Below are 22124 nucleotides of genomic sequence, written 5' to 3'. Positions count from 1 at the left end.
AGTCTCTGCCACATGCAAATTATGAAAACAAAGTTACCCAGGAGCGGCTTCACCCCTGGTGCACACTCGAAGCGGGAGAAGCAGCTAGATCACTAACAGGGACAGTCCAGACGTACAAGTTATGAGACACATGGAACCAATGTGGAAATAGTGCAGTAGGTGCAGTAAAAGGTGCCACACCCAGCCGAAAGAGATATCTGCAACGTTACATCAATGTGCGCCAGAGGACAGCTCGGTTCTGCTCATCACCCACGTACATTGTATTCATTCCAAAAAGGCAGCATATCATTTCATACTGGGAGGTGGACTCAAAGAGGCACCCAGAGTCAAGAAACTTGGAAACCAAATGAGGAATACACAACCTTCGCTGAACACCAACTCTTTACACCAGCATACCGCTATCTGTGAATCTCAGAGTACCTGCGATTGCCCTTCCCGCCCACATCCTCTCAATGTACTGGAATACGCCGAACTAACGTGCACAGGAAGTGCCTGTGGGGCTTTAGGGCTGGCCCTAGAGAAAGGAGTGCAAGGCATGATCACATAATGGAGTCACTTGGCCTAGGGTTGCCACTGACCCCAGCATTAGCAGTTCATCCCTTGTGCCACTGGGCCCCTGGACATGCATTTACCCCCACACCAGCGGAAGAAATATCACCCAACTTTTGACCCTTGATGACCTTAGAATGCTGATCCATTGTCCCATGCTTAACCCCTACAACAGCCTTCTATTTCCTACTAGAGGGCTGTGGGAAGTGCAAGGAGTGGACGTAAACAGGGCAGCACTCTGTGTCTTTCTTCGCTACCTACATGATCCCTAACTCCAGGGCCAGCAAAGGCACTGACAGCTAGGGACCTGCTCCCTCGAGGTCAGGTCCACTAGCTCCATGAGGACTTTGCTAGGGAGGTCTACGGACACATTTAAGCGAGTGGTAGGGATGCTTAGAGACAGCATAACTCTTCTTTTCACCTCAAGATTTTGCCCCTCATGCTCCAAACATGAACCCATCCCCCCTCAGGAAACAGAATGCAGCAATGCCTATGGTGTGTTCATGGTGTCCGCAAACATTAATAACAATAGCCAGTGGCAGATTCACTAACAGCTGCTACCATTATACATGCCAATAGATCCGAGTCAGACGGTAGACTCACAATTTTTAAGCCAAAAATTGCTTCATTTGGTTGCTTCCCCCCCTGAAATGGCTTCTGCTTCAACAGAAGCAAATAGGGGAAATACATTTTCCCGATTGTTTTTCCAAAATGTTGCCATTTATGTACTGTGGCCCGGCGACGTCTAGCTTTTAGACACGCCCACATTACTGATGGCTTCCAGGGGGGACACAGCTGAACATATTATGGAATATATCTGAACCACAACACACTACTGCATGGCACGGCACTTATTCAGAATGCTGGGGAGGAGGCTGTGAATAAAAGTTTGTTGTGTGCTTTCTAAAAGCCAAACAATAAGTCTTGCAGCTAGAGATGAGCTGTGGAACAACAAGCACATTCAGAAAACACAAAGAAAAAAATCATGTCAGAAGCTAGAGGCAAGATGGCGGATGTCCTCGGGTAAGTAGGTGCCATCGAGCCCTCGGTGATCGAGGCATGCAGGAGGTGCTCACCTTAGGTCTCATAAGATCCAGTTTGGGCCATGGGCAAGAAGGTTAGCACGACCTTCGGCCGTCCTCTAGGGAAGGGCCGAATGCTGTTACTAGGCACCATTTATGACGTCATGGCTGCTGCCCGGTGGCGCAATGCCTGACTGGGAACGTGGAATGGGCTTGAGGAATGAAGTCACTTCCTCTCCCAACGGCCACCGCTCCTTCTGCTCTGTCAGGCATTGTAACCGACCCCGGAAGCAGGAAGCCAGTCTGATCTCAAGGGCGTCTCGAGAGTTCAGCCTGTGCCCAATTAATGCGCTGACTGATTTTGTTTTGGTCTCTCGCGGTCCGAAGGGAGCAGTCCTGCGTGGCATCCGTAGCTGGAAAATCCAGTCTTGCCCACGTGCCCTCTTGTTCAAGAAACAAGTGTACACAAAGGAAGCACATTAACTCTCAGGTAAATAAACAGCAGTGCACACTGTCCAGTGAGGGGAATCGGAGTATGTTTACTTGCCTGGAGAATTTCAAAAGACACCACCCTGAGCAGGCTTGGTCCTTTTCCACGTGGCCAGATTCACAAAGCGACTCCCAACAGGTGCAACTAGGCGCCACGGACAGTATTTTGTGTGGCCTGGCCGAATGAATTTTGGGGGGCCCTGTTCGAAACAGCTATGATTTTATGATTCAATTTCGAACTCTTTCGGCCGCTGACAGTGCAGGGCACACTGTAAATGTGTTTACATCTAATATTCGGGGATAGTGACGGCCTTTCAATATTGTAACAGCAGCAGCCCACTGATGTTTCTCTGCAAAATGTCTGTAATGGACTCTCACAGAACACTCACATTAAAAACACATTAAAGAAAAAGAGTATTTAAAACAATCTGTTTAAGAATTATTCAAGGTCATCATGGCAAGACTATTTGCAGAACACAGCTTGCTCTATCAAAGGTGGCCCATGCAAACCTGGGGCCCTGGGCCAGAGCCCACTTTACTCATGCCTTAAAATTTCTTTGCTAGGCGCTAGCATCTCCTCAGCACAGAACCTGTGCTTTCACCATGTCTGTGAGTAGGGCAAGCACCATTGTCAAACCCTCCGCCCTGTAAAGAGAAGCAGTGAAATCTGCACCTGCCCCAGAACCTGTTCTTCTACACAAGTCATGACCTCAATCAATGCTGCACTTCTCCCTTCAATGTAGATCCCATAATGCACCGCTCATTAAATGTCCCTGGGCCTCAACGATGGAAGTTTCGTTATATGCGTTGGAGTGTGCAGGCCTTTTAAGCTTTCCAACTTTCTCATTAGCCAATGGAGGAAGTCAATGACAGGTCAGAGCTGTCAATCCTTTCAGGCCCTTCAGGCTCCATTTGTGAGGTTTAACCAGTTTGGAGAGAAAGCCAACATTAGGATTTCCAAAATATCTGGCAGTGAATAGTGTCAGCACTAGCAGTGGAATCCATCCCTCCAGGCACACCATGGTTTAAGCGCTGGACTTTTTATTTAACAGCCTCATGCATTCTGGGAGATGTAGTCTTGTTTAACTGCAATGGAACCTGCATTGCTAATGTACTCATAAGGGTTTGTTAAGTGATTTCCCAAGACTGAGGTGCCATCAATGAATGCCAACTGGTAAACTTAGTTAAGATCATGAATTCATTATATCTTGAATATGAAGATAGACCAGGTCACTGCGCAAATGAAACACATTTCTCTGATTTAACATCTCTGTGGAGGTAATGAGGCAATAAGCAGGGCAAATGGAATTATGTGGCAGGGAGTATCAAATTATGTGGCAGGGTTGATCAAATTATGCAGCTAGAAGAGTCAAATTATGCATCATAACTCGGTACATTTTTTGATAGTATTATCTCATTATTTTGTCATTTTTACACATGATAATACTGTCTGGCCAAAGATTTCATCACATTAGTACCATTTTAACAACCAAATACAGAAATAAGCAACTGAAAGATGATCAATTGACCTTTGCGAAGGGCCTTCCACTGCGACCAAAAACACGTTGCCACATTTTTAGTTACTTGTGGTCCGTTTGAGCTAGAAACACATTTTGTGGTTAAAATCTGCAGATTATGCAGTAGGTGATGGATTATGTGGCAAATGCGCCTAATAGTTAATTATGCAAAAAAGTCACAGAATCGCCTAATTCCAGTGGCCCTGCCAATAGGACCCCAGCTTCACTTGTCCTAACTTATCCTTAGACCCCCACCTACATCTGTTAAAAGTCAGACCGTGTCCGGGGACGGCACAGAAAGAAAATGCAGTCACTCTGTGCCACACACATTAATATTTCGAACTACCTTTCACAGTAAAGGAGTAATTCTTTATTGTTTGAGGCAATGGCGAAGTGCAGACTTTCGGGTAGCGCGCCATTAGGACTCGGTGACCCGGGTTCCGGCCACACCTACATGACTTCTTGACCCAGGGATTGGCTGCAGCGCCTGGCGAAGGACTCCTACCGGGGGAAGGCCAACGTCACTTCCGCCGATGCCAATAGGGGGGCGGGCCTATTTAGGGCGCTCTGCCCAGGCCCATGTCCTCTTTCCTTCAGCGCCGGCACCGCGACCTGTGGAGCATCTTCCTTTCTCCCACCCGCCCATCCCTTTAAGTTAGAGGTTAGAAAAGCATGGCAGTAAGGAGGCCTCATAGATTGCCTTACATCGTTAAGGGGAGTCCTCCTGCATAATCCCTAGGCCAGCACTGAGGGAGAGAGACAGTAAGCTCACCCCAGAGAGAATGGGTACACCGGCTAGGGGGCGAGGGCACCAGGATACAAACTAGGGCATGGGACTGCTGCCCTTGGTTATACCTTACGAGCACCCCCTTTGGGACAGCCAGGTGGTGGAGGGGTGGGACCCTAGGGTTGCGCACAAGGATCAGATGCCAGTGGCTCACATCTCGAGGACAAAGGTGGGTTGCTCCTGCGTGGTTCTCATTTGGGGAGCGCAAGCCTTGAAGGCCCCTTGGTGCTGCAGTGATAATTAACCTGTCTTCTGGATAGAATTAGATTCGATCATTTTTTGGTTTGATGAAGAACTTGCTTGTAAATATTACATTTGATAATGTTTTAATGTCAACTTCATATGGAAATTTAAATATGCAAAGATATGTATTGTCATGTTTATTGGTCAAGATTATTTGTAATAAACATGGCCTCTTTTTACCCACAATGCTTGATGGCATATCATTGATTTGTGGGGCTTATGGGAGTGGGGCAGGGAAAACCTTGGCGGTCCGGGTCCTATAAACGAGCCTACATGGTTGCTTAAAATGTTTAAATATGGCTATGTAGGTATGTGTGCATTTACCTATATCTACATAGATGAATACACACTTTAAAAAACACACAAGCACGTAAATATATATATGTTATTTATATTTACACACACAGTGGCGTCACAGGGCCCCAGCTCCATCAGCTTAAGCAGGGGCTGGGGAGCTCCTACTGAGCAAGAATCGAGCAGCTCTGTCAGTGTAGACAGCCCAGTAAGGGTCGCATCTCACAGTAACTGGCGCATTGCTGCTCTGTAGCAGCTGTACTCCACAAGCAGAACGTTCTTCTCCAGAGGGCCTCTTATGATTGCTTTTGTGACTGAAGAGTGCAGCAGGGTCTTGTTTCCGCTTGCCACAACACATGCCACTGAACATTGACACTGCATGTGGGTGACATTGACACTGGATGTGAGCACCACTGTTTTGTTCACTGTTTTTCCCTCTCTCGTTTGGAATAAAACTACACTAAAGTTATTGACATTACTAAATTTACTGCTGCAAACCAAACCTGTATCCCTTCACATATAAGGCTGAATTACATTGAAACTTAATTTTTCTTCTTCCCTGATCTTGCAGTTGAAGTTGAATGGAGAAGAGATTTAATATATGCCCAGTTGAATTGTGCTGTGCCTGCCTGTTACCTGAAAGTATTACTTTTTGAATGGCCGAATTCCTCGTCAACAGCTCTCAGTCCTAAATTATGAAAAAATGCAAGATATTTCTCTTCAAAAATTGTTATTACCTATGTTCTCACAGTTATCAAACGAAAAATAATTTCATATGCACTGGTTGCTTCATTTCTAACTGGGAAAACCAAAATGCGAACACACGAGTGGATGAAAGCAGATTAGATGTGCGATCTGGGTAAATTGGTTAGATGCACCATTTGGATTTTTTTTAAAGTTATAAGCAGGTCTACGTTCTTGGCCCACAAAAAATCTCTGTAGAAGGCCAACCTCAGAGAGCAGACCCTGAGTGTTTTTAGCACTCCTTGAAAAATGCCCGGAAAAAGTGAAGCTTTTTGCTAAATTCTTCAAAAATTATAGTGGACAAAGTCCACTACGTCAAACCACCCTTGGAAAATTTGGTCAAGCACATTAACCACGTTCGCTCACTCATGGTCATGCCAAACATGGTTCAAAGTGGGGGGTATTTTATTCTGGCTACTTCCCTGTACAGACACACACATATATCTATATATACACACACATACACTCCTCAGTACTACCATTTGAAGGTGGCCCTACTAGTACTGGCTGTGGTCCATTGTGTCCCCATAACCCCAAAAATATCCCTTCTAGTGACGGCACTCTTTACGTAATCTTCTTCGACTGATCCTGTCCTCTGTTAGGCTCATTTGAGAGAAATGAAAAGTGCATGCATGTAACGAACATGCTAAGAGCACGCTTAAATAACGCTGTTGGCCGCGACAGCATGTGGCCACAACAGGACTTGTTTCAGTTCTTCTGTCACATCATTAGTCACACAAACTCTGCAGAAACAAGGTCTTGAAGCAAGTCTTTGTACCCTGAACTTCAGCATTTGTTGTTCCATTTTAACTACAAAGGCAGTGCATGTTTTTTTCATTGCTATTACTGGTGTTTTGTGTTTTTTGTTGGGATGCGTGCTTTTTATTGCTATTACTAGTGTTTTGGGTATTTTGTTGGGTTATGTGCAATTTAGAGCACATTTCTTCCTCTGGTATTATTCCATGGTGCCGTGGGAGACAGGTGTTAAGGTTGTTGGTTGTGTTGATCTTGTATTTGGTTGTGTTTTGTAACCGTTGGAGATGAATTATGTTGATTCGAGGAGGCAGGCGAATGTGTTGTTCAATGATGGATTTCCTTGGATGGAGACTGTCTAGATCCAGTCAGGGATCTGCGTGGATCATTATGTGTGCGGATGTGTGTGCGAAAGGTCTTTGAAGTGTGTTGTCATCTGGTGAAGTGAACTGCTACCCATTCGTGGTTGTTAGGTTCGGATGCACCTTTACTGGTTGTGTGGAATGGTTTGTGAATGTGGAATAATTGAGTTAACTTCTGGGTGGTTGCTATGCAGATTAATTATACAGCCTGTATCTATCAGTCAGTGGTGTATTATTGCATTTATATCTCATTCTTTGCAGGATGCTTAGATAAATGTGATATTGCAAGAAGTGCTGGGAAATTCATAATGTTCATTCTCTACTCGTCAAAATACTAAATAATAGTGCAGGAGCTACTACAGGGTGGATGGATGGTTGGGTGGATGGATGGTTGGGTGGGTGGGTGGGTGGGTGGATGGATGGTTGGGTGGGTGGGTGGGTGGATGGATGGTTGGGTGGGTGGGTGGGTGGGTGGATGGATGGATGGATGGGATGATGGATGGATGGATGGATGGGTGGGTGAATAGGTGGGTGGGTGGATAGATGGATGGGTGGGTGGATGTATGGATTGGTGAGTGGACGGGGAGGGGTGGGTGGTTGGTTGGGTGGGTGGGTGGGTAGGTAGGTGGATGGGTGGGTGGGTGGAAAGATTAATGGATGGATGGGTGGTTGTTGGGTGGGTGGATGGGGATGGATGGGTGGGTGGATCGTGGATGGTTGGGTGCGTAGGTGGATGGATGGCTAAATGGATGGATTCAGTAAGTCCATATAGGGGTCACTACTGAGCGGTTGGTAGACCGGTGGTGCCATAACCTAGAGTTTGTGGGATTGTATACCGGAAAGAACTTAATTTAAAGTTTTGACGAATGCCCGCGGGTTGGGTGTTGACATTGTCTAAGGAGATATGACATAGCCATGGGTCTGCTCTTGTACAAGGCGCCTCATCATAGAAATGTGACGCGGCCTGGCTCACTTTGCTGCTAACATGATTAATAATCGGAGCACAGAAGATGCCGGTTTGTTCTGACAGCCTGAAGGCCCCAGGAGAGCAAACACAGCAGAGGCTCCTGCCTCACGTCTGTGCCCGTCTTGTTTGAACTATTTCACCACCGAAACACACACGCGTTCCTCAAAAGGCCAACTTCACACAGGAACAAAGTCAAACTGAGATATCCCGCCTGGGCTGTTTGTGTGGGACTTTGGTTTCCTTTCTTTTTGTTTTTGAATAAATGGAATGAACAGGCTGTGGGCCCGGCAGACTGAGACGTGCACTCACACATACACTCACACTCCGACGGTCGCACACGCATGTTCTCACACCGCACACGAGCACACACTCCCAAACCCAAGGACACCGACAGTCACTCACACGTATACACACTCAGACACACCTGCGCGGACACATGCAAACTCGCATGCACGCGCTCGAGCATACACTCACACACCAGCAGAGAGCCACGGGGCCACACGCACTCAAGCACGACTCACATCCATACAACCCCGCACACACCGACGATCGCACACCCACGCCGCAGAAACCTTTGAGATGTCTGCCCTAAAACGGACAGAAGGCTGACAGCACGCCCACCTTGTGTTCAAAGCAAGAAGGGGGCGTCCGGCTCTGAGCATCCGACCTACAGCCACCACAAAGGGGCATCAGCTAGAAGGAACAACATGGACATAGCGCTTGCTTCCCAGCCTTGAAGCGTCCTAGTGCTTGATACAACAGATTCTACCCAGGTCTTACCCACCTCAGCTACACTCATTTTATCGGCTTTACAATGGTGAAAGGCTGAGCCAGAAGCCATATCTTGCACCTGCGCTATTTTCCCTGATGATGGCACTTTCTATGAACTGGGTTTTGCACAGTGCGCGTCAGGGACTGGTGTGCGCTGTAGCGCCTCGGGACAGGTCGGTATCTACCATGGGTCTTGTGTTTCCCGCAAGAGTCTCGCCTTGTATTGGTGGCATCAGGCGCCTCATCCTGCCTGTCGTGTCAGAGCAGAGTTGATGCGCGTGCCCCGCATCAGGTGTGCTCGCGGTGAGTAGTTGCTTGTCGGAGAGCACCACTCTGCCTGTGTCTGGAGTTTGATGCTGTCATTGTTGCAATCAGGTGTGGTGCAGACGTACTTAAGATGTCCTCTTGTGCTCGGTGCCCTGGGCAGCGATTCTTTCCAGTGTGTGTTGAGGTTGTCATTACTGTTTGATGTCCATTCCACCTCTGGTTGCCGAGGAGGGATGGTGCTAGGTTTGTTTTGAGTGTTTTGGGGATCTGTGCATCTCACAGTTTAAACCTGAAGGCCTTGCCAGGCCCGGGCAGGCCTCTATTCCACCGGGCATTTCCCGGTGGGCTGGAGAGACAGTGAGCGAAGAGTGGTCGTTTGATCATTTTTACCGGGGCTGTTTTTAGTTCCCAGTCCAGTGTGGGCCACAAGTGAGCTTGGCTGTGGGGGGAGTTTTACCCACGCTTCTGACAGCTTTGTCCCCAGCCTGTGATGCCCCTACAGAAAGAGCACAGTGACAAGGTGGTCATCTTTTGCTATGTTCATAAGGGTCGTGCAGGTGGGTTAGACCTGTCAATCCTCTACGCTGGGCCATCGAGTAACTGAAGTGGCTTCTGGACTGTAGTAATGCGGACCTCAAATTGTTCGGCCAGATGCAAGAATATATTCCTTATGAAAATAATTATTTGTCAACTGTTATTTCAATCTTCTGTTCCCCGACAGGTTAATGTTTTAAATAGGAATAAAGTGGCTTTGAAAGTTGCCAAATGTTACTGTAAATGACTATGACTCATACTTTCCCAAAAAGGATTATTGTGGCTGTGCGTATCTTTTTGGGATGAGATGGAGGACCGCACCTTGCCTTTTACAAACGATTACTGTTTGGTGGTAATTCCTTGGAACACTTTCTGAGGGGCTTTTATAAAGCGCCGACCTAGCCAGAGAGACAAGGCGCTATGCGTGTTTACAGGATAGCCTAAGAGCAATCGGGACACACCTTAAAACGGGAGAGCCGGTGAATGACGTCACACGGCGTCTCAAAGCGCGGGATGACATCATCGAACACAGCCTCGTACTCGAGTGTTTATTGGCGGGTCTGTTAGAGCCGTGGTGCGAGTAGAACTCCCTTTCTCTACACTGGACGTCCATATACTGGTGTACACTCGCCACACATGCAGTGCCAGGGACACGGTCCGAAGGTGCCCTCGCGCCAGCAATGAACCGGTCAGACCGAGGGATGGGGTGCATAGGGTAGCCCCACGGAATGCCACTACCGGCCTGGCCCTCCTCTCCAAGGGCGCCCCCTCAGCTCTGCGCCCTGCAGACTCCCGTTTACAGCTGGGAGCGCCCTGGACTTCAGAGCCCGCGCCTTCAGCACAGCGGAGCAATGAAACACGGGCGGGACATTAACCCCTCTCTCCCCAGGCAAGCATGCACCATGTGTGACTTAAGGCCACCCAGAACACCCTCCCATTCACCCCTGAAGCCTTGCTTGGAACAAGGCACCCTGCTGCGTCACTCCACTGCTTCCACCCTGCATCACTCCACTCATTTCACCCTGCATCACTCCACTGCTTCCACCCTGCATAACTCCACCATTTCCCCCTGCTACGTCACTCCACTGCTTCCACCCTGCATCACTCCCCTCAATTCACCCTGCTGCGTCACTCCACTGCTTCCACCCTGCATCACTCCCCTCAATTCACCCTGCTGCGTCACTCCACTGCTTCCACCCTGCATCACTCCCCTCAATTCACCCTGCTGCGTCACTCCACTGCTTCCACCCTGCATCACTCCCCTCAATTCACCCTGCATCACTCCACTGCTTCCACCCTGCATCACTCCACTCCTTTAACCCTGCACCACTCCACTGCTTCCACCCAGCATCAATTCACTGCTTTCACCCTGCATCCATCCACGGCTTCCACCCTGCATCGCTCCACTGCTTGCACCCTGCACCACTACATTCTTTCACCCTGCATCGCTCCACTGCTTGCACCCTGCACCACTACATTCTTTCACTCTGCATCTCTACACTGCTTCCACCCTGCACCACTACATTCTTTCACCCTGCATCGCTCCACTGCTTGCACCCTGCATCACTACATTATTTCACCCTGCATCGCCCCACTGCTTCCACCCTGCATCACTCCACTGCTTACACCCTGCATCACTCCACTCATTTCATCCTGCATCACTACACTGCTTCCTCCCGGCATCACTCCACTGCCTCCACCCTGCATCACTCCACTCATTTCACCCTGCATCGCTCCACTGCTTTCACCCTGCATCACTCCACTGCTTCCACCCTGCATCACTCCACTCATTTCACCCTGCATCACTCCACTCATTTCACCCTGCATCACTCCACTGCTTCCACCCTGCATCACTCCACTCATTTCATCCTGCATCACTACACTGCTTCCACCCGGCATCACTCCACTGCCTCCACCCTGCATCACTCCACTCATTTCACCCTGCATCGCTCCACTGCTTTCACCCTGCATCACTCCACTGCTTCCACCCTGCATCACTCCACTCATTTCACCCTGCATCACTCCACTCATTTCACCCTGCATCACTCCACTGCTTCCACCCTGCATCACTCCACTCATTTCACCCTGCATCGCTCCACTGCTTTCACCCTGCAGGTGTGTACGTTTCTGGGGATGTGAAACAGCACAGGAACCCCATGCACAATGTGAGCATGCGATTATGCAAATATAAATCATACCCCTGGCGACATGAATTTCAACCAGCCGCCCCCATCCTAGGGTAATATTCACAGCCGGGTGTATTTACTGCCTTCATAATACATCTGAGTTAGTGTCTGTAGCCCCAACATTCGCCCGCCCCAAAAAACAGCAGGAGAAGTCCTCTGCTACCATGCAGTCCACAATTTTACTATTTAGAAACCCAGCGTCAGAGCAATAGGATTTTCAACGCTTGTGGCCACAAATGATATTTTATTTCAGATTTCCAAGTGTTTTCGAAAATTCTAATTCGCCATCACCGAGGTTTACGGGGGCGTCCAAGCAAAAACTCCTAAAAGTACCAGACTTCAAAGATTTAAAAAAAAAAACCTGTGTGTGCTGCAGCAGAACAATAAAATCCCAGTTAAAAGAAAGGTCTAGTGTTTTAAAAGACTGTACACCACAATAGCCCTTATTATTAAATACAGCAACAACCTATAGCAGCCACACGCGATTGCAGGTGTCCCTATCCCCAGAATGTGGTGACATTTTTATTTTTGTTGCTGTTTTCTATAGCTGGAATGAGCTATATTGGACCGCTTTACGTGATCATCAGTCACATTACACACGGAATCACGGGATGTTGCGCCGCTGGCGAGCCTCGAACCTGGTTCCCCAGCTCCAAACACCACGTCCTCCCCGCCTTCCTAATGTCTCGGACTTTAGGGGCATAATGCTGTCTTTTACATCAATGTTTTTAGAGTATATCCTTCTTATCTAACTGAATACAACGAAAACCGCCTTCAATTGGAGTTAAGTGGTTTTGACAGTTTATTTTTCTTAATTATTGTTGAGAACATCAGTTGCACTGGTGTATTTCAGTGATGTCGAATTTTTTTGTTGTTGCAGAAAAGTGATTAGCATAAATCGCAGCGAAACTCGTAGAATAGTTTTACTGGTAGGTTTTTTCAAGGTAAGCACCGAAAAGTTAGTACTTTATAACTTGATTATCATTTCACCTTGTAATGTTTGTAAACAATATTAAGCATGTCTTACTGTTCGCTTCGAGGCCGCTGTGGTGGGGAGGTCAGAAACCTGTTTGCCCCCCTGTAAAAAGTGCCCGGATGGGGCCTACCCACTGGCCCATTCAACTCTGGGCTCACCTCGCCGAAGCAACGTGAGACATCTGTTTTATTCTTTCGCACTACCAGCGCCAGTTCCCAATCCCGGGGCTATCGGAGGACAGCAAGCCACCTGGGCCAATCAGACCATCAGTCCTCTGCACTGGCCCGGAAAGCGGGCCTCTCTTCTCCATTAATACCCTTAGACAGAGAAGCATTTATAGTCCATTAATACCTACAGACTCGCCGGGCCACAAATGGACCTGGCAACGGACCAATATCCCTCGTCGATGTCCGGGACCCTGCGCCTCACAAATCCCCCAGAGCGACTCCGGTCCCCGCACACCCCGCATCCTGGCGCCTCGCTCGGTGCGGTGCTCTCCTCGCCCCGCAGACTGTCACTTTGGTGGAAGCCGAGAGCGGCCTCCCCGTGTTCACTCCCGGCAGCCTGGGGTTTTTACAACTTCGCCAATGAGTAACCCGCCTCCCATTCACCCTCTTCGGGCTATTTGTGTGTCTTCCGTTGATGATTTATAGAAATAAATTAATAACGCCGACTACACGTGCTTCCGGGTACGCTTTGTTTTGGTGTCTGAGCCCATTTCACCCACTGGTAAAAAAAAACGACTTTCGGTTCGTGAAAGTGACAGGATCTCCCCGTCCTTGTTTTAGGGGACAATTTATTATTGTTTTGATATTTTCCCGATGAAATAAAATGTTCACAGGTTTGCACGTGAAAAGTTACTACCAACCTCTCAAAACCCGCTGAGCTACCAGACCCGCTGCGGGAAACAGCCTCTCTGAGCAGAGACATTTAAGAGCCAGAAAAGTGCAAGAAGGCCCAGGTCACACGCGAGACGGACCTCAAGGGCCCACCCCCCTTTCTTCTCCCTACACCTTCCTATCTCCCCCCCAGAGGGGGCCTGAAATGTAAATCATCCCTCATTAAACCACCCGGCCAGTGCTCAAGTCCCAGCTCTCGAAAGTGTCCCACCACCTCTGAAATGTGTGAAGAAACAACAAAAGCAATACTCCGAGCAGGCAGGAGAGATGTGAAAAACAGAAATTAATGCTCATCACAGTCGCTGCGAGGCCTGAGGAGCCCATTTAAGGATGGGTATATATATATATATATATATATACATACACACACACACACACATATGTATATAAATATATATATATATATATTTGGATTCACAAGTAGCAATATATATATATATATATATATATATAGAGAGAGAGAGAGAGAGAGAGAGAGAGAGAGACAGAGAGAGAGAGAGAGAGAGAGAGAGAGATTTGGAATCACAAGTAACAATAAAACATTATATATTAATCTTTATTATTATCCACTCGACTAATTCCATTTAGTTAAGATCGTTCTGTAAAGTATGAAGGTATTATATTATTACTATGTTCGCCGAAAATCTAATGAATTCAATTTAAAGAGAAGATATTAGAGAAAGAGCTTCAAATACATTTTTAAGTTAAAATAATGAAAAGTTTCGGTCTAAAAGGGAAACAAGTCCCCGGTGTATTTTTGTTGTTTTTATGATGACAGGCAAATATAAAAATTAGAGGGGGGGGGGGGAGAATGTGGGTTCGGTGGCTGTATCCGTTTAATTCTATATTTTGGGCCAATTGTGTATCAGGCGCCGTACGGTCATGGTTGACAGTGATAGTGAAACACAGAATACATTATTTAAATGAATGTAACACGAACTATTTAAATGAATGTAACACGAATTAGGTATAGCAGTACGTGCCCGAACCAGGTGAACCTTCAGCGGTTAAGTAAAAATATTTTTATACATAAATATCGAAACAACAATGACGAGAAAACTGTGGAAAGGCAACACACCGTTCAGTAAAAATACCTGTCACGAGCGTTTCTATTATTTACACTCAACTACTGTTTTAAAATATTATAGTAATATTTACTTGATATGGCGCTTTTAGCATACTTCCTCCATACTTGGCTCTGTAAATCACATTTCTTATTTACGGGTGTGGAAAGACCACTGCCTCTTTTGAAAGATCCGTCCAGAAGTGCATTTGACATCTCGAATGTCAAACTTTGACTTGTCCGCGCTGTTTTCGGGGACATACTGGGTTCTGAGGCTGATAACTCGGTTTAACAACCCGAGAGCCAAAAACCGCTTTATCCACAAAAACAAAAACCAATTTAAAACGTATCTGGGCTGTGTGAAGCCGAGCCGGACCCGCAGACGAAGCCCGCAGCAGTTCTCTTTTAGGCTTGATACGGCACAATGCGCAAATCTGGCAAATATTGTGATTAAGACGAGAATAACCACCAGTTTAGATGTTTATTAATCGGCTCCTGGGAGCTGGGGATAAGGCGGGCACTTTAACTCTTTAAAAGTGTTGTTCTACCCCCAGGGGGGCGGGTGCCGGGATAATTTATGTCCCCTCACCCCACTTTCCAGACAGTGCCCTTGGTCGCGGGACAAGGTGGGGTAAGCGAGTTATAAACAACCCTTGAAGTGAACCGGAATGTGTGTTTGTGTTTAGAGCAGTCCTTCAGGAAGGGCTTTCCTGCAGTTTTAGTTTTACTCTGAAGGCTAAACATCAGACTTCCAATATTAATGGATACGGGGCAGGTTGTTTCGTTTTAAACACTAAAGAGCGGTTTAAAAAGCCAGTGTCATACGCTAGGGTCGTTGTCACTTTCACTCGGGAGCTCTGGCCGGTTTGGGGGCGGGGTGTGTCCCTTCTTTTCATCCTTACTCCCACAGTCACTGTACCCCGTTTTAGACACAATATTTCCTCTAATTTGTAACCTGAAAGATGTCTCGTGGGGAGTAAAATCCGGTCCGGCCCTCCCGGACCTCACGCCCTCTGTTTTTTTTCGTTTACGACGTGGGTCGAGTTTGGCTTCACTTTACTGGGACGTCCCGTCCCTAACTCCAGAGGACATTGTAACATTTGACCTGCTCTGTCCTCGGCGTTTAAACCCCTCGACCCTCGGAGTCCGATGGCATTTCGCACAGAGTCCATACAGAGCATGTAACTTCGGCCATCACAAGCCAGGCCCGAAAACGAACGCTAACATGTAAAATAATTATGTAAACTGAGTGCCTACCTCTCTGTCGAATATATATATATATATATATATATATACATATATATATATATATATATATATATATATATATATATATATATATATATATATATATATATATTTTTTTTTTCTTTTCTGAACCCAATGTGCAATGACATTGAGCCATAACTAGCCCTAATCTGCAATATATATATACATATGCATATATATAATAAACATCCGCATAAACACATATATATATATATTCCCGTGTGTGTGAGCATTGTATATGGATGTATTTATGAATATATCTGAGTCTGTGTTTTTCTGTTTATGTGTGTGTGTAGCCGTACTTTCCTACACAAAACACACACCATACACTAGGCATCCATTAGGAAACAAATATCCGATATGAAATGCAATTATGCGTCCGAGTGGAACGGATGACATTACAGTGAGGGCCTTTCTGCAGGGGCCCTGGCTTGCTGCAAGTAAAGGGCGCCGCTAAGGGCCCGTGAAGAAGTGACTGGGTAAGTGAGCCCCGGCCCCCAGCCCCCCCCCCCCCCCACCCCCCCAGGCTGGGCCGCCGGGGCCCTGAGGTCGCGGGACCTCTTCTGGCCCCGGCTGCAGCCAGGGAGCGCTGTGAAGCTGGGGCCCTGCCCGCTGGGCCAGGGGGGCCGGGGTCTTTCAAAGCCCCTCAGGTGTGAGGAGGTGCAAGCACAGCACACCTGTCCTATGTAGCGAGGGTCCTCGGAGCCCCCCACCTCCCGCGGCCCCTCACCTCAGCATCCTGTCCACCTCGGCCCTCTGCTCCGCCGCCTCCTCCGTGTTGAGGGACTGCAGCTCGCGCAGGATGGGTGGGGTGTCGAAGTCGTCGCCGTCCTCGGAACCCTCGTCGGCCGAGAGGCGGCCCTTGCCGTGGCCGTTGGTCAGCGTGTGGAAGACGGGCTTGGTGTCGGGGTCCGGCTCCCCGGGGGACATGTGCAGGTTCTCCAGCTTGACCCCGAAGGGGGGCGCGGGCAGTAGCTCCTCGATGGCCTGCAGTAGCGCCTCCTTGGTCACCCCCGAGGCGAGCAGGGCGTGCAGCAGCTCCTGCTGCAGGGAGCTGAGCTTGGACACCATGGCGAGCCGGGGAAGGGGCAGCGACAGTCCACCACAGACACCACCACAGTCCACCACAGTCCTCCTGAGTCCGGAGATCCCACCTGCTCCTCTCCGGCCTCCCAGCGCCTGACACTTCTAGCGGCCCTCCATCCCTCAGGAGCCCATATAACTTATGCAAATGGGCGGGGAGGGCAGGGGACATTCCTACAGGATGCAAATGGAGGGGGAGGCTGCCCTCCGGAGCCCATTGTGTGCGCGCCGGCTCCTCAAACTCGCCCCATTGGCGCTGTTTATCTGCCAAACTTTAGGTGAACTTTAGACTTGCGCAGCCAAGTGCAAAAAACACCGCGCGGTGGCTGCCGGCCCTGCAGGCTGCAGCCGGCGAGGGACAGACAGGTGAGTCTGCGCACAGGCCGGGGCACCGCCGCGGTACCACCATTGCACCACCTGTCTGTCCACCTCTGGACGGATTCCGCCAGGGGCAGCTGTATCGCTGTGAAACCAAGGATGCCAGGGTACCCATCGGGCACCGCTGTGTACCACCTGTCCACCTCCGGACAGATTTTTCCAGGGACAGCTGTGTCCACAAGAAACCATGGATGCCAGGGTGCCCTCCGGCACCTGCCCATCACCGGACAGATGTTGCCAGGGACAGCTGCTGTGTCCACAGGAAACCATGATGCCGGGGTACTATAGGGCACAGCGGTGTGCCACCTGTCCAGATTCTGACAGGGCAGCAGCATGGCCATGAAACCGGGGACGCCAGTGGTGGCAGGTGGTGGGCACAGCGGACCTAAAGCTCCCGGGTGGCTGGGGAAACGTCATTTCCAGGTGGCATTTGGTACTTTCAATTAGAGCCCTGGTAGAGTCATCCCCGGATCGGAGGCTGCAGTGCCCCGTGCCAGGCGCCAAACTGCGGGAAAAGGCCATCGGGACATGGGTTTGACTCGCAGAAGTTCATCCATGTCAGAGTCCGAGCCACGGAGCACGGCTCGCGCTGCCAAGAGTGTGACATTTTAGAGTGAGGGTTCTACACTCTGAGGGCTTTCATTGGATTATGCGGGGATTGTATTTCTGAAAGATGATACTCATAATAATAATGATAATTACAAGCATATTTATATTAACAACAACAATAATGCCGATGATAATAAAAACACAATAATAAAACAAGAGAATTAAAATAATAAATAATAACATCTGTTTTGATATTACTATTATCCTTGGCATTAATATTTTTGTTGTTATTGTTAATAGTCTCATTCCTGTTCTTACTTTTACTATTGCTATTATTGTACTATATGTGACTGTCTCATATATAATTATTATGATTATAAACATATTATTACAGATAAATTATTGTATGCTATTATTATCAGTACTATCCTTATTTCAAATTATGTTTTACCATCACTTTGTTAATGTATGATATTGCTTTTATTATGATCCGTACGATTAACATGTATTGCATTATTTCTACATTTTACGCGCAGCATTAGAATTAATTTTGTTATGAACATATATTGTAAGTCTTTATGTTCTCAATACATAAATTGATTATTTCTCTAGTTTTTTCATATTTCTGATTATTATTGATCAGATCAGTTGTGTTGTTTGCATGCGCTGGTCTGGCTGCAGTGTGCTCGCTGTGACCACGGAGTGCAGTGCGTGCCGTGTTCAGCTGCACACGTGGGACCGCGCGTGCTCTTGAGCTGTGGGGGCAGAGAGAGAGTGGTGGGGGTTGTGGAGGGCACAGCAGAGGCGCCCCTCAACCCAAGGGAAGGGAAGGCATCTTAGGGGTCTGTGGGGTAAATGTGTGTCACAAACAAACGAGATGACCGAAAGGGCCACGAAGAGTCCCCGCCAGAGACACCGCTCCGGACCGGATGTGATTAAAGGGTCTCGACCTTAGATCTAGACGTCACCCCTGCTCTCCTGGCGGGGACGCCGTGACCCCGTTGACGCGGCCGATGATTTGTTAAACACCGAGGGTCGCACGTTTGCATCTCCAGGGAAAAGTGAAACACTGTGTTGATAATCTCTCACTTCCAAGACGAGAATGCTACAAAGTACACTCATTTCTATATTTATCCTCCGCTGCCCAGGCCCGAGTATCGAATCTCCAGACACAGCAGCCATGACAGTGACGTTGGCGTCTGTGCGCACTCCTCGCGCACCTGCGCCACGCACGCACTGTGCGTGCGTGGCGCAGGTGCGCGAGGAGTGTGTGCCTATCAACAGGTTGTAAACAGTGGGTGTGCGTCTCGGTGCCTCCATCTCCCTCTGCCTATGTGTGTATAAATGCTGTGAATATTTCACAACTCCCAGAATACCTGGCCCAATAGCCGGTACTTTGTGTATTGTTTGTAATGGCAGAGTGGCGAGGAAAAACCTTCAGAGCCGGGGTGCTGCCATCAAAGGTACATCACTGAAGTCAAAGTGATCGTGAACAATTCAAGTACCACGAAGTACAAGTGTAACAAACGAGCCACTATTCAGAAGGAGAGTGTACGGCTGTGGTATGTAGCGGATGGTGCAATTGGATCCCAGTGACACAAATAGAGTGCTGTTCCATGGTGTGGTAGCGCTTCCTCATTTACCAATAGCACATTTACCATTGGAATGGCTGCTGAATTTGCACAGATGTACAGTTTCACTAATAAAACAATATAGCACACACAAATAATGTGTTTATTTGCACATCAAGAAAGTGTCTTAGTTTTCTTTCATCTTATTAACATCTTTGTTTCCATCACAGTTTAGTATTACAAAAAAACGAGCTCCATGTATCCTTTCCTAACTGCTGATATAGTTTGAAATATTTCTACAATTCATTTACAGGTATTCAAATTTTGTTGTATTAGAATAAAAATGGACATCCTACAGCCTTTCATTTCACAATCTCTGAATCCCACCAAGATTCTCACCTAGTTCACTTTACAAAATCCGGTAAGCAGAGGGAAGCAGGGGGCGAGCCTGGAGCAGAAGACGTGACCCTTCTGCTGCACAGGGAAGCAGGAGTGAGCCCGGCTCAGAAGATGTGACCCTTCTGCTGCACAGGGAAGCAGGGGGTGTACCTGGCTCAGAAGACGAGCCGCTTCTGCAGAAGAAGAAATCAGTTGGGGGTGAGCCTGGCTCAGAAGACGTGCCCCTTCTGCAGCAGAGGGAAGCAGGGGTGAGCCCGGCTCAGAAGATGTGACCCTTCTGCTGCACAGGGAAGCAGGGGGTGTACCTGGCTCAGAAGACGAGTCCCTTCTACAGCAGTGGGAAGCAGGGCTGAGCCTGGCTCAGAAGATGCGCCCCTTCTGCAGCAGTGGGATGCAGGGGGTGAGCATGACTCAGATAATGCACCCCATCTGCTGCAGAAGGAAGCAGGGGTGAGACTGGATCTAAAAATGTGCCCTTTCTGCAGCCGGGGGTAACCCTGGCTCAGAAGTCGTGCCCCTTTTGCAGCAGAGGCAAGCAGGGGCGAGCCTTTCTCAGAAGATGTACTCATTCTGCAGCAGTGGGAAGCAGGGGATAAGCATGGTTCAGAAGATGTGCCCCTTCTGCTGCACAGGGTTGCAGAGGGTGAGCCTGACTCGGAAGATGCTCTCCTTCTGCAGCAGTGGGAAGCAGGGGTTGAGCATGACTCAGAGGATGTACCGCTTCTGCAGTAGAGGGAAGCAGGGGGAGCGTGGGCTTAGAAGATGTGCTCCTTCTGCAGCAGAAGGAAGCAGGGGGGAGCCTAGCTCAGAAGATGCGTCTCTTCTGCAGCAGTGGGAAGCAGGGGGTGAGCCTGGCTCAGAAGATGCGACCCTTCTGCAGCAGAAGGAAGCAGGGTTGAACCTGGCTCAGAAGATGTGCCATTTCTGCAGTAGAGGGAAGCAGCGGTGATCTTGGCTCAGAAGATGTGCCCCTTCTGCAGCAGAGGAAAGCAGGGGGAGGCTGGCTCAGAGGACACGACCCTTCTGCAGCAGAGGGAAGCAGGGTTGAGCGTGACTCAGAAGAATGTCCCTTCTGCAGCAGAGGGAAGCAGGGGGAGCCTCGCTCAGAGGATGTGCCCCTTCTGCAGCAGAGGGAAGCAGGGGAAGCCTGGCTCAGAGGATGTGCTCCTTCTGCAGCAGAGGGAAGCAGGGGTGAGACTTGCACACCTTTGAGAGATCACAGCCTGGGAGCCTTTGTCATTGCTGCCCCAATCCACAGCTCGCGCCTCTAAACGCTCTGATCACTTCTGAGGTAATAGAGTTTTCCCTCTGCACCGCCTCCCCAGCGGGTGCAAGTTCAAAAGGTTTCTGAACACAATGCTGCCTTCCCCAACCCCATCTCCTCTGATGTCTGATGCCTGGAGACATGTCCATTGTGCAAAGACCTGGATGGGGAAAGTTAGCAGCACCACAATCTAAGGACAATGATAAAATCATGTTTACAATGTTTATAATTATTTAATTTTTTTTCTTTTGAGCCACAGTCGTTTGCCTCACGCCGATGCCGGAAAAAGCAAATAGCAAGGCCCTCTCTATCTACCCTCTAGCATAAGATCACACCTATTTTACGGAGAAGGTAGCTATCTGGGTTGCAACACCGACTGCAGCGCTTAGTGTGCGACATGCGGGTCAAAGTTCCAAAAACCGATGGGCACACCCAGCCTCTTTTATTAAAGCGCTAGGACGCATGGTTAGTGCTGATTAAGCGCTGTTTTAAAAACAGAGAATCACGCGCCTTGTTTCAATTTGTTACATATAGTTTACTATTACTGTTGACACCGCTGGGACCTGTAAGGTTTAGGTAGGCTTTACTTAGTTTTATATTGACCCTTATGCGGTGATGTTCAATATTAAATTACGTTATGTTATTATAATATGCTATTTCATGCTGTGCAGCCAGGCTCACCGTGGCCCTGTCCGGTGCGACGATAGCTTTCGATAGGAGCTCCCACTTTTTTCCCACTGTCTGAGGTCACCAGAATTTAAAGCTAAAATAGGGACGTTTCACAAAGATAGACGAAGGACTACAGTTTTGCTTCAATCCCTGCACCAAGAATGACAGGTCTCCTCTGCAGAGAGTTACAGAAGAGGCAGTAAGAACATAAATAAAAAGCAATTTTAAAAGGCAGTAGCATGCATGTTAATTAAATAGCTTTCTTCAATTCAATTCAAAATACTTTATTTCGGCCTATAGAATTGCTTTCTTAATAACAGTTGCTAACTATCCCTGCTTTGGAAAAACATAAAAAGGCACCTCCCACAGTTTTCAGTCTACCTTCTCTAAAAACTGGGACATGAGCTAAATTTCCCAGAAATTTACAGGGACGTCCGATGAAAGACCGGGACAGTCCTTGCAAAGCCGGGAATCCTGGCCGCCCTACCTCTGTCTCATCCCCTTTCTCTCCGTCGATTT

At 48.3% G+C, this 22124-nt stretch overlaps 1 protein-coding gene across 2 annotated transcripts in view; it reads right to left on the bottom strand.

Moving 5' to 3' along the window:
* The window catches only part of HNF1B (HNF1 homeobox B), a 93881-nt gene extending 76830 nt beyond the window's left edge, over positions 1-17051 (bottom strand). The window contains exon 1 of one of the 2 annotated variants that reach the window (XR_015308357.1): positions 16423-17051. Coding sequence is in view for 1 of the 2 variants with exons in the window: in XM_086954872.1 (XP_086810998.1) it covers positions 16423-16763 (341 nt within the window). In the remaining variant the exon portion in view is untranslated. The remainder of the gene's footprint in view (positions 1-16422) is intronic. The other variant, XM_086954872.1, reaches the window with a different exon arrangement.
* Between the last annotated feature and the right edge of the window lie 5073 nt (positions 17052-22124).

Source organism: Lissotriton vulgaris, chromosome 2_1, assembly GCF_964263255.1.
Source record: "Lissotriton vulgaris chromosome 2_1, aLisVul1.2, whole genome shotgun sequence".
Lineage (NCBI taxonomy): Eukaryota > Metazoa > Chordata > Amphibia > Caudata > Salamandridae > Lissotriton > Lissotriton vulgaris.
This window is presented reverse-complemented; position numbering and strand designations above follow the sequence as displayed.